The 12825-nt window shown below is 39.5% G+C and overlaps 1 protein-coding gene across 3 annotated transcripts in view; it reads right to left on the bottom strand.

Annotated features, from left to right (window-relative positions):
- spen (spen family transcriptional repressor) overlaps positions 1-12602 on the bottom strand; it is a 32458-nt gene extending 19856 nt beyond the window's left edge. The window contains exons 1-3 of one of the 3 annotated variants that reach the window (XM_057363097.1): positions 12224-12602; positions 8902-9222; positions 3464-4087 (exon numbers count right to left, since the gene is read on the bottom strand). In XM_057363097.1, coding sequence (XP_057219080.1) covers positions 3464-4087; positions 8902-9222; positions 12224-12306 — 1028 coding nt within the window. In that variant the 5' untranslated portion in view covers positions 12307-12602. Of the gene's footprint in view, positions 1-3463; positions 4088-7203; positions 7392-8901; positions 9223-12223 lie in introns of those variants that run through there. The other 2 variants (XM_057363096.1, XM_057363098.1) reach the window with 2 other exon arrangements.
- Positions 12603-12825: the final 223 nt, after the last annotated feature.

The raw sequence follows: 12825 nt of genomic DNA, 5'->3' as shown, positions 1-12825 counted from the left end.
ATGGGAAAGAAAGGTGATTTAAGCAATTTTGAGCGTGGCATGGTTGTTGGTGCCAGACGGGCCGGTCTGAGTATTTCACAATCTGCTCAGTTACTGGGATTTTCACGCACAACCATTTCTAGGGTTTACAAAGAATGGTGTGAAAAGGGAAAAACATCCAGTATGCGGCAGTCCTGTGGGCGAAAATGCCTTGTTGATGCTAGAGGTCAGAGGAGAATGGGCCGACTGATTCAAGCTGATAGAAGAGCAACTTTGACTGAAATAACCACTCGTTACAACCGAGGTATGCAGCAAAGCATTTGTGAAGCCACAACACGCACAACCTTGAGGCAGATGGGCTACAACAGCAGAAGACCCCACCGGGTACCACTCATCTCCACTACAAATAGGAAAAAGAGGCTACAATTTGCACGAGCTCACCAAAATTGGACAGTTGAAGACTGGAAAAATGTTGCCTGGTCTGATGAGTCTCGATTTCTGTTGAGACATTCAAATGGTAGAGTCAGAATTTGGCGTAAACAGAATGAGAACATGGATCCATCATGCCTTGTTACCACTGTGCAGGCTGGTGGTGGTGGTGTAATGGTGTGGGGGATGTTTTCTTGGCACACTTTAGGCCCCTTAGTGCCAATTGGGCATCGTTTAAATGCCACGGCCTACCTGAGCATTGTTTCTGACCATGTCCATCCCTTTATGACCACCATGTACCCATCCTCTAATGGCTACTTCCAGCAGGATAATGCACCATGTCACAAAGCTCGAATCATTTCAAATTGGTTTCTTGAACATGACAATGAGTTCACTGTACTAGAATGGCCCCCACAGTCACCAGATCTCAACCCGATAGAACATCTTTGGGATGTGGTGGAACGGGAGCTTCGTGCCCTGGATGTGCATCCCACAAATCTCCATCAACTGCAAGATGCTATCCTATCAATATGGGCCAACATTTCTAAAGAATGCTTTCAGCACCTTGTTGAATCAATGCCACGTAGAATTAAGGCAGTTCTGAAGGCGAAAGGGGGTCAAACACCGTATTAGTATGGTGTTCCTAATAATCCTTTAGGTGAGTGTATACATAGATTTAAATAGCTCATTCTAAGGTAATAAAAACATAACGCTTCATTATGTAAGGTCTTTATACACCTCTGAATACATAGTCATTAGGGATGCAACAATACAGCTCACCCACAGTTCAATACGAACCTCGGTTTTCGGTTTGGTTCGGTTCTGATGGCTTGGCACATTAAAGTGTTTTTTCATTGTTCTATGCTTATGTGACAGGAACAGTAAAAAGTTAAGAAAAAAAACTATTTTACTGAAATTCTCTTTATTTAACTTTACTTATTTTATTATCTTTAAGCAAAAATCAACTTGTACAAATTCCTGTCTCACAGCAGTTTTTGGTTTACTGTTCATCAACATGCCAGTAAAATAAGCTTTTTCAAAATAAGGTTTTATGCATCAGAGTATTTAAAATAACGTAATGCAAAACTTGCGATTGCTGTAATGGAAGAAAACGTGCTGTGCGCATACACTGCAAACACCAGCGATCAATGGGAAAAGCCAAAGATAATATATTACCAAGGTGTGCCACTGCGATTGCAATAAATTGGAAGAAATGCAATGCTAAATAGCTGCCTGGAGGCGCTCTTGCTATGACGTAAATAGCTGTCCGAAAGGCCGCCCAGTGGCATGACTTTCGTTAAACGGACTTTGGCATGGTGCTGTGGACGCTCTTTCTGCATGTGCTGGGTGAGAGCAACGCGAGTGTGCTGCTTTCGTATGCAGTGTAAAAATACATTCTTGATTTGCCAAATTCAGACATTATCACTTTAGTACAATGGGCAAACAATAAAGCCAGCCCACGTCTCTCAACAGCACATTGCTTCTCGTGTTGCAGGCAGCCTCGCAGCCCCAGGCAGCCCGACCACCACTCGCTATTAGATACAGACAAACACGGACAGAGCCAGTTCAGAGTGTAATTGAGCGCACAGAAATAATTGAAATGCAAAACCGCAATTCACTTACACGTATTGAACCATGGAGGTCGTACCGAATGGTATATTGTATATTGAGTATTGTGGCATCCCTAATAGTCATGTATATTATATTGCATTTCTGTCAATAGATCTTCCAAAAATTACACATGAGACCTTTAACTACCGTGTCACAAAAGCCAAGCTGACTATGTGGATCAATGCTGAAAACTTACAAGATGGTGATTAGTTTTATAGGCACTTTAATTTTCTGGCACTCTGTGCAATCAACATAAATAATAAGTCAACCAACATCATCTAAATAAATCTAATTTTCAGGAAAGGTCCAAAGAGCAAGTAATGATGGGAACCTAACAACACAGAGGCATGTTTAATGCTGCTGACTACTTAATCTGTAATCAGTAACCATGGTTACGAAATGTTTCAGACACCTAGGTGATTACCAAAACCACTGAACACAAGGCTATCACATGTCATTATGTAAGCATGTGGCTTGAGTCCAAAGATCAAGGACTAACAACTGAGAAGCATCACACTACATGTAGCCACGACAGGGGTTATCAATGGTTAAACAAGATCTGAAAGTCCAAAGCTTGTGGGATTTTCAGCATCAACATGCTTCAGTGTTTAAAGGTGAATTGTGTAATTTTGTGCAACCAACGTGACCAGTTTGGGTGGACACCTACCTCAAACTCATGTAAAGATGATGTTGCTACAATCAGCCTGGTCAGTGGTCAGGTCAACTTTGATAGCACCAGAGTTTACATTTTACAATGTTTTTTGAGTGAATGCATATGTTTAAAACTGAAAACATGACCCATTATGAATACAGCATTTTTCTCACATTACTGTTATAATGTACATACATTATACTGTTATTACTAGAGATGCACCGATTGCAATTTTTTTTGCCGATTCCGATTTCCGATTTTATTACAAGTGAAACCTGCCGATTCCGATTTTTGCCGATTCCGATTTTCTATCCACAAACTATAATTGACAGTATACTGTATATAAAACCATATTAACTTTTCTTCAATACACATTTTTTTTATTTTCATTGAATAAATGATTGAACATTACAATTTCCCCAAATTTCCCTAAATTCAGTTCTCCAAGCTGCATTAAATTACAGAATCTTCTCTTTCCCAAACAACTCTTAAATTGAATAACTCTGTGACAACTGAGTCGGGCCGAGTACCAAAACCTTGTAGCCAATCAGCAGTAAGGTGCACAGTGCACAGGACGGACATTAGCCGAGTCGAGCGCTGACGAAAGCAAAAGATGGGGGTAGGGGTGTGTTTGTTTTGGTGATTTGAACATCAACAACGGCTAAGAGAAATTGGACACCCCGCCTTTAAACTCAAGTAAAATCCTGGCCAAGAAGAAATAAATGACAAAAATCGTTAAAACGTTAGGTCAAGTATTGCATCAGATATGCTAATGACATGCAAAATTCTTACCTGCCACTTCCGCTGCTGCTGGTGCTGCTGACCGAGTCAGAGCTGGAGGAGCAGCTGCGGGATCCTGATGCGCTGCGGGAATGTGCCGGCCTTGCGGCCTGACTCGCCAGCCTCTGCGGTGACAGACTGTGTGATTGCGAAGAGTGTGGCGATCGACTGCGACTGTGGTGGTATGTCCTTTCTCCCCGTCTGCCTCTTTCCTCCCTGTATAAATCCCGATGGACCACACTGGCCAGAGTGAAAGATTCCCGGGCACGGGGCTCGTACCGAGTCTCTGTAGTCTCAAAACGACTGGGGCTTCGGCTTCGTGAACTATAATAGACCATTGCTCCCGGTATTGATGCTCCACTTGCGACTCCTACAGCACTGCTGCTGTTTCCACCTGTGCCGCTACTCCCCGCGACGGCCCCGCCACCGCCTGCGCTGGCCCCGGAGGAGCTCCCTCCAATGCTACCACTGCCAGAACTGGCACTCCCACTAGTTCCACTGAGGGCCCGGTCCCTAGAGTCTCTGTAATAATCTGTCTCATAGTGGCGTTGTCGATCAAAACTACTGCTGTTGCTGCTGCGTTCATGGTGTCCGTAGGCAGTGTGATCGTAAGAGCGCTCCCGACCATCTGCAGCCCTACATGTCAAGGAAAGGAATGGAGGATGGCAAAGGAAAATGGAAGGAATGAAACAAATGTTATTTTCGTTAGATGGGTCCCGGATAGATGTGAGCATCAAGTGACATGCGTTGAAGAGGTGATTTAATTAAAACAGACTGCAAGTGCATGATTATAGATTTTTCCTTTTATTGTACTGCTCAATACAAATATTGATACCACGTCAAAAAAAATTCAGGCGAGTACAGTCTTTATTTGTAAATCTGCTTATTTTGCATTTGATGCAATTTGTTTTTATTTTGCTTTTCAAACTAAATCCATATTAAAAACAAAAGGGAAGAATAACTATGCATGACAAAAGTCATGCATGCCATGGTCAGTCACACTCCAAGTTACACAGGGTAGAGAAAATTAATGAAGATTAATGACAAACATTTCCTAGTCAACAAAAATGAGTTTTTATTTATTTTTCTAAACACATATAGCTATTGTTTTTGTTAAGGGAAATTGCAACTACAAAGCCATTGCCCAAAATTTTGAGATTTAGGTCCAAACAACCTACTTCTATGATAATTGACATGTTTGCAATTTATTCATTTTGTGATTTGATTTAAAATAAATTTAATTTAAATTTAATAAAAAATAATAATTTAATTTCAAAATCATGGGGTTTTCAAAGAGTTGACTCAAAACCACAGGTTACAAAAACCTCATTATTCAGTATATATACTCGGTATATCTCTTGCAATAACCCTCCATTTTTTCTGGTTGAATAATTATTATTGAGGCAAATTATTCTGCCAAGGATAAGGGAACGCTATCCTATTTTCTATGTTAGCATCGGTTTAGTTTGAAAAGTCTTATGTTCACTATTACAAAGTAACTGCATTCATTCTAATTCATTTTGAGTCAGGTAACTACTCATACTTTAAAAACTGTGAAGAGATAATTGTGCATTAAGAATGGTGAGTTCTGCTTAAAAGAAACAAATTACTCTTATCAGTTTGCAACATACTATATTCAAACATCCTTGCATATTTAAACATGAAGTCATTTGATTTTAAATAGAAAGTAATTTTAAATAGAAGTGATTTGTTTATTTACTAAACTTCAATAGAACTCAGACTTCAGCAAATATCCACTTGTTAAGTCTGACATCACATGCTACCGGTTCTGGTTCCAGACGCTATCACATGCCAAAGGCAAACAACAAACAATGTGCTGTGAACTACAAAAAAATCACTATGCTAACCTTTATCTCCATACCAAAATTCAGACGACCATTTTTACGAATCATTAAAATATTGGTTTCGAGGATGCTGCGAGGCTAAACACTACTATTAGCCTGTAAATTATTAATATTAAAATATTAATAATCATACATTTTAATAAAATATTTAGTCAGGTTATAAAAGAAAAGTTAGAAAAGTGCATCATTGTATGTTGTACTGTACAGTTGCCTAGCAACACAGCAACTTGCCATTAATGTATTAGCTATTTAAGCACACTGGTTATATTACAATAGCTTTCAACATAGCCTGTTCAACATGAATTTTAAAACCATTCTAACAAATTTAAAATGGCCAGTTTTCATTTTTAAACCTACAGTTGCTTATATGTTCCTTATGTATTAATTTATATAAGCTGCAATCCTTAACTTTATTTAGTTAAAAATAAGCAAAAATCAGTTGAGAAAGTACAAAATCAGTGTTGAAAACGGTTCATAACAGTAAGCTTATAATGATTTTTGAGCGGTGGGGTACAATTTTGTGGTAATGTCAATTTTACCCACGTGAAGATAAGTGTCTACATAAAGCAACCTGCAATTTTTTTTTTAAACACAGATGGCAACAGAGGTGCAAAAGTTACAGATTACAGCTTTAATAAAACCTCATTAAGCGGGTTTCCATCACTCTGGTTTTATTCGCATTTTGAAGTTTCTCATCAGAAACGAGTGATGGAAACGCCAAATTCCGAATTAAAAACCCTTAATTCGCAAAAAGTTTTTACGCTCGCTTGAGGTGGTTTTTCATTTTTGTGAAAAAGGGTTAATGCGAATAATGGGAAATGGAAACACATTTACCAAATAAATTCCTCCAAAAAGTCACGTAATTGCACTATGAGACGGCGTAACCTGACTACCCAGAGTACTGATCTTGTTACACAGCATCAGAAATGTTGATGGTCATTCTTAAATGCCTGAGCAAAGTCGTCAAGTATTTCTGTAATTGCCTCTTAGAACTGTCACAACTGTGTTTCCCAAACAGCAGGCCTCCACAAAAGCACCGCATTTACTGTGTTTCGTAATCATCTGCTTGCGCAAGTATTATTCTATATGAAAATCATTATATTCAGTGGCTTCTCTTACTTTTCTTACTGATATTTAGTGGCAGTTTATTAGGAAGTGACGGTTGACTATTTGGATGGAAACGGTGCTTATTCGAAAATGTTTTATGTGATATTCCAATTTTGCGCATAAGCTAAATTCGCAACTTTGGATGGAAACCCGGCTACTGCCTTATACAAATTGACATTACTGTCATTTCAGATCATCAAAGACCAAAAGTCTTTAAAACTTTAAGATGTCTTTGTTAGTCATTAATAGCGAGTAACAGTAAGCGTATCTCAACAAATCTGACCTAGGTATTCCTATTAGATTCAATAAGAAAAAAAAGCTTTGGTCTAGGGAAATGCAGCTGTGTAACTTGACTGTGATGAACCTTTAAAATACACATATTTCACTCCTGTAACTTTCACAAGAACTGACAAACAGTGGTGACACATTGCATCACAACACTCCAAGCTCATTTGCCATCTCTCAAATCCATAGAGCTGTTATGTGATTGGTCAGCTTTTCTGTATTCTTTAATCGTCCTTTTAACCTTTTTCTTGAAGACTCAAACACTATTCAAATTAATCACCTAGGTAAAGCAGAGAGGCAAAAAGCCAGGGAGTGTGAAAGAAAGTGAGTATCAGGAAAAGGACAGCAAAGTGAGGTAAATTTATTTCAAATGCCAACAAGCTACTAAAAACAGCCTGTTTTAACAGCTACATCTGTTAGTGGGAGATGGAAAAGACAGGGGATCATACTAGGGGTTAGAGAACAGCTAATATACACAGGGCAGAACATACCAACCTTTTCAGACAGCGGTAACTCGACCTACAATTCCAAATACAATTTAGGGAGACAGAACTTTGTGAGCAAAAAAAGGGGGTTAAAAATGTAGAATGTAAAAATGGTAAGAAAAAAAAATCAACGGAAGTAATCCTTATGTTTCTGGATCCAACATAATAGTTCAGCCAAAAAGTATCCAGGCATCCAAAAAAAAGTGTTGTTTGGATCTAGGAAAAGTGTATGGAGGTAGGTAGGAGGGTAAAATGTCCAATTCAAGTGCAATCCAAGCATCATTTTATAGAACAGAAATCAGCATGGAATTGAAGATTGAGTTCCAAAAATTAATAAATCCATAACGTAGGTCTTCATACATCTTAACTTTAATAGTCCTCTGAAACAAATTGTCTTTGTAGATCATTTTAAAAATTGCTCTTCGGGGTGCCACAGAGTTATTTAATCCCTCTTCTCTCTTAAAATCTCTGATGCTTTTATAGTACAACCACATTCTCAAGGATGTCAAAAAGAAGTTATAATAGTTCCAGACATCCCAAAACAAGGTACCAATGTTCTAACCGCTGAAATGCAATAATCCGAGTCTTCTCTGACAATATGGGAATTGTCTTGTTGTTTTACAAATCCCATTGGAATCTTGATTGATGTTTGAAAAAAGATCAATAATCCATTGCCGTAGTAATGGTCCATAAGCGGAAAGAGAAATATCTTCTTGTCTGTACTGTATCCATAGTCAGTCCTAGATCCATTATGGGGCTTTGTAATCCAAAGGGATATTTCACATCCAAGCTGAGAAATGCTCAGCCCCACAGCAACACCTCCATTCTTTAATTTGTCGATCCAAAAATCAGTCCACTTTTCCAAATTAGACGATATACTTCTTAAATCCATTCTTTTATTGTTTCGAGTTTAGAAAAAATGCAAAAATGAACTTAAATGGTTTAGAAACAAGTAATGAATAAATAAAGAGATTTGCTCACTGCGTTTCTGTCACATTCTACCACGTTGATCAATGGCAAAGTCCCCCATGTATTTACTAGCAAAACCCTAAAACCATGCATAATCCCAAACTGCAATGTAGTTATAGAATATCCTTGTATGGGTAGTATTAATCCAGGGTGATTAAGATTCCAGAGAATATCATCCAGAGGTTTCCAGATCATGAAGGGAAAGAACTGCTCCTAAACCACCCATTTCAATAATCCAATTACCAATAAATGCGCTTTAATTGATCAACACTGCAATGTTGTTACAATAACAGCACAAAACCACATGTAGTAAGGCATTAATCCACCTTGGACGGTACTCCAGAATAAGGCAATCCCAGGTAAAGTCACGGCCACCAATTCTCTCTCGCCTCCAGAAATCCCGGTATATTTTGATATCCAAAACATGCCCTGGATTCTCATCGCAGTAATATCCAATTCACGCAGAGGCGCGCTAAACTCTACGTAATTATTATGAATTTCTGCGCACCATGGTTTGCAAACTTCGATTGGCTTGCTTTACACGGCAAGTGATGACAGACCTCAACCATCAAAGCGTGATGCTTAAATCACTACACTCCCATGTGTTAACTTAATTTCCCTCATGTCCCCCGCCCCCAAAACAATAAATTAGCCCAATTAATGACGGAAATAATTGGGAGGGAGAGATGAGTTACAAGAAACGAATGGTCCTGCCTTCATAAAAACTATGTCCACTTACCCGTCTAGTCTGCGTTCAAAGCGTCCCTCTCTGCTGTGAAGTGACACAGGGGGCCCATACACCGGGCCCCCCGCCCCCCTTGTGAACCCTGAAACATCCCGCCCACGAGTGGCTATGGACAGGCTATCATCCAGGCCTCGAGCTGCACTGGGGATAGTTCCTGGCTCATTGTAATCGGTGCGCAGGTCCCTGTCTCCCATCTTGTTGATGGAATTATGTGCTTTCTGAGCACTCTTAATATCCACAAAATCCACAAAGGCAGCCACTCCACCCTCCGATCCACGTTTTGGCAGGACCTTGACACTCTCCACACGTCCATATCTATCAAGAAAAAGGCAAAACAAACATTTAAGTCAGTTATTGGGTTGCAACACATGCATTACATGATACTTTGAGTACATTATAATAAAATTATGCATACTGCTAAGAATCTGCAGGCAGATTATACAAATAAAAAACGAAACTTGGGAAAACTAATGTCTTACTCATTTGTGCAATATGTAAATAGGCTATTCAAATAAAAACATCCTCCCTTTAGTATCATCACACAAGCACGTAGTACACCATGAGCAGTATAAACTATACCAGCAATGCCTCCACTTATTTTGAGTTTAACCAATAATTATGACAAGGAAACATATATCAGACCTCAATGTTATGGTTTTGGTGTATTGCAAATAACGTGATTTATTGCACGGCTAGTTGAAATGCTTGATTCTGATTGGCCAGTCGCGACATTTGCAGGTTCGTTGTTCCCAGATAACAACCGCTCAGAACTAATAGCACACGATAACCCGGATGAAGCAAATCATTTTGACAGATTTTTTTACAAATTAATGATAAATATGTCTTTGAATAACATATGTGAGTGACATTATATTTACAAGTGATTAAACCAGATTGCCTGTTCCTGACATCTGAACGTCGTTTCTTACCTTAAAACCGAAAGTAAACGGCTTTTCCTCGCGGAAGATCTGCATTCAGTAAAAATGAGCTAATAAAATATTTCAAATTCACATTTGATGTCCAGTTTTTTTCCTCATGTGGCAAGTAGCCGTGCAATTAAGCGGGATAATGTACAAGCAGCCGGCTGTTATCGCGAAATAAGCCCCTTCTGTGTGCTACAAGACCCTCCGCTTCATGCTGTCGGTTCCTCATCACACTGTCGGGGAGGGCTTATTTCTGCGATAACAACCGGCTGCCTGTACATTATACCTTAGGCAGCCAAAGGGTAACAAAGCAATATAACTACAGTCATTTAAGGATAACAGATGTGAAACCTCACAATATATCTTAAATATTTGCTCCATACCTCATCAGGGCATGTTTGTGACCTTTGGGCTCTTTTTCTATAGAGCTCACGAATCATGCCTTACAGGGTTTATATAATCGTGTGAATTTACGGATGCATTAATCTGTTGTCAATGTTCAAACTGTCGACATTCAAAAGATATGCAATAAAACAGCCTTACTCCAGGGTTAAAACAACACCCGGTAAGCATCAGTGAAAATATGAAAGTGAGTAATAAACAATAGGCATTGAATGGGTGCAGCTCACCCCACCGCTGTCTGCTCTAGGTGAGAAGCTGCCTGACACACCAGTTCTCACACTCACCGTCGCCATTTTACAAACCTATTCACACACTGCTTATTCATTCTCCCGTTCCCCATCTTCCGTAAGCACCTCTGCTGCACTGACCTGAGCTTTGTCACTCACCGTACCCACATCACCCTCGCGCGCATTTCTAACGACGAATTCTGGAACTTGTATCTTATTACGGAAATGAATATAATATATAAACATATCAATCTAATAGAGCCTACGTGCAGCAGACGATTTGCAAATACTTATTCACGAATAAGCTTCAAAGCGTTTGCTCCAAAGGCGACCGATAATGCAAATCTATAGCTAAATAAACATGCATTTGAACAAAAGGCTGCCGTTGAGACAACAGAGCGGTCAAAACTCAATGAATAAATTACTCCTATTATATAAATAGATGTTTATAGTTAAAATTGTGCATAATGGTGGCAAAGCTATGCTTTCAAATCCTGCCTCCTGTTTGCTCGCATAGTAATAGGCTTTGATCATGTTAAGGTCTAGTGTTACGTTCATAAACTACAGCCTGTAATTGTTGCATGGATATTTTAATCGCAATATTGGCTAAATAGGCACAACGTTTCAAGATTAGTGTTCAAATTTAAATATTGTGTTTATTTATATATATCGGAGATAAAATGTCCTTAGTCTAATATCAAATGTGTAATAGACGGTACTGCGACCACATCTGATAAATCTCGCTCTGCTGCTTTTCAGACTGAAGCCCTTATTACCAGATCAAAACAACATCATTTTGTTTTAACAGACTGTTATTGCATATAATTTCAGCTATACCACCCACCAAACCCAAAGAAATAGCTTCGGAATGAATTAAAGCAGTGCATGTCAAATCTGACAAAATCCTGTACCCCTCTATATGTTGTTGACAATGCTGCACTTGCAACTAAGGTAAACATGGAAGATTTTTAACTTAATTCTTGAACTCAAAACATCGTTCCCAAAATGTGCAAACCAATGTATGCAAGACAACCATGCAGATATAATGCATGTATACATGCACTTCAATGGCATGCACAAACTTCTGTCTAAGAACGTAAACGTCAAATGGGTTCAGTAGTACGAACGCTCGTCACATGTTCACACTGTAATCATAATTTGCAGTATGGTCGTGAAAATGGTCGTGTAACAAGACGACGCTGTCTTGAAAGTGCTTCCATTGTTTGACTTGCATAGCCACTGACGGTCACAGCCTGCCTGACATACATGACATCTGAGCCGAGAAGGTTCAAAACAACACCCACCAAAGATCCAATGTAATGCCTTTAGTAAGTTAGTACAGACTCCATTTAGCTCATTCAACTTGCTCGCAGTATTTTTAGCCATCGAGCAACATACGGACGCTACCTGCTAGACACTTTCACAATTGTCATTAAGTTCTGATAGAGACATTCTGGGTTGCAAACCATACTGAAAGCCAGAATTGTGCAGCCACAAGTAACGCGCTTGTGCGCGACCCTCCGTGCTAATTAGCAACCTAGCGACAACTGCGACTGTCGAAAGCTAACAAACTAGCCAGCGTCAAAATCAGCCAAGTCAAAACCAGCCAACTCAAATGCAGTGTTATTGTAAAAGTTATAGCACACATTTAAGGTGTTTAACCACACACTGGTGGCTCGCTTTTGTTTTTCCCAATCACTTGATCACAGCTCGTCTGAAGCAAGCACATTGCTGGATGTTCTCTTGCTGAAAATTGTCACTCACCGTTTGAAGTGCTCGATAATTTTTTCCTCTCGTACATTTTCTGGTAAATTCCCCACCCATAAATGTCTGGTTTCCCGGACCATACTGCGTTTTGGTGTCCCCCGATCATACAGAAGATTTTATTGAGTTAAATCCGTTCCGACTGAATGTGTGTGTGTGTGTTACACTGGAGATGTTCAAAGCTCGAAAACGACGAGTAGTTCCTCTGACTCGATACTACGATAGGACCCGCTTGCACTTGAAAGCTGTGTTGACTACGAGAGCCTGAACCTTGCTGTCGAGGAGCGCGCTCCGGTTCATGACGAGATCGCGCATTAGAAGAAACGTATGCGAGGACCATTTGGAATACCACATGCATCAAACTGGACAGGGCATTGTTATGTGAATCACCTCTAATTTGTTCAAATGTTTAGCCTAGATGTAATCCCTCCGTTCAAATCAAGCGGTAAGAGTAATATGACATTTAGGTACGCCATGCTTTCGCTTAAATGCAGTTTAATTTGTTCTAGCACCATATGTAGAAAAGGTGTCACGTTACAAATGAAAGTTAAACATGAGGTGTACAATGTGGTTTACCACAAACTATCTCTTTCCACCTACAT

The sequence above is a fragment of the Triplophysa rosa genome, linkage group LG21, assembly GCF_024868665.1.
Source record: "Triplophysa rosa linkage group LG21, Trosa_1v2, whole genome shotgun sequence".
NCBI classification, from domain to species: domain Eukaryota; kingdom Metazoa; phylum Chordata; class Actinopteri; order Cypriniformes; family Nemacheilidae; genus Triplophysa; species Triplophysa rosa.
Note: the sequence above shows the minus strand (reverse complement) of the source record. Positions and strands in the feature narration are given on the sequence as shown.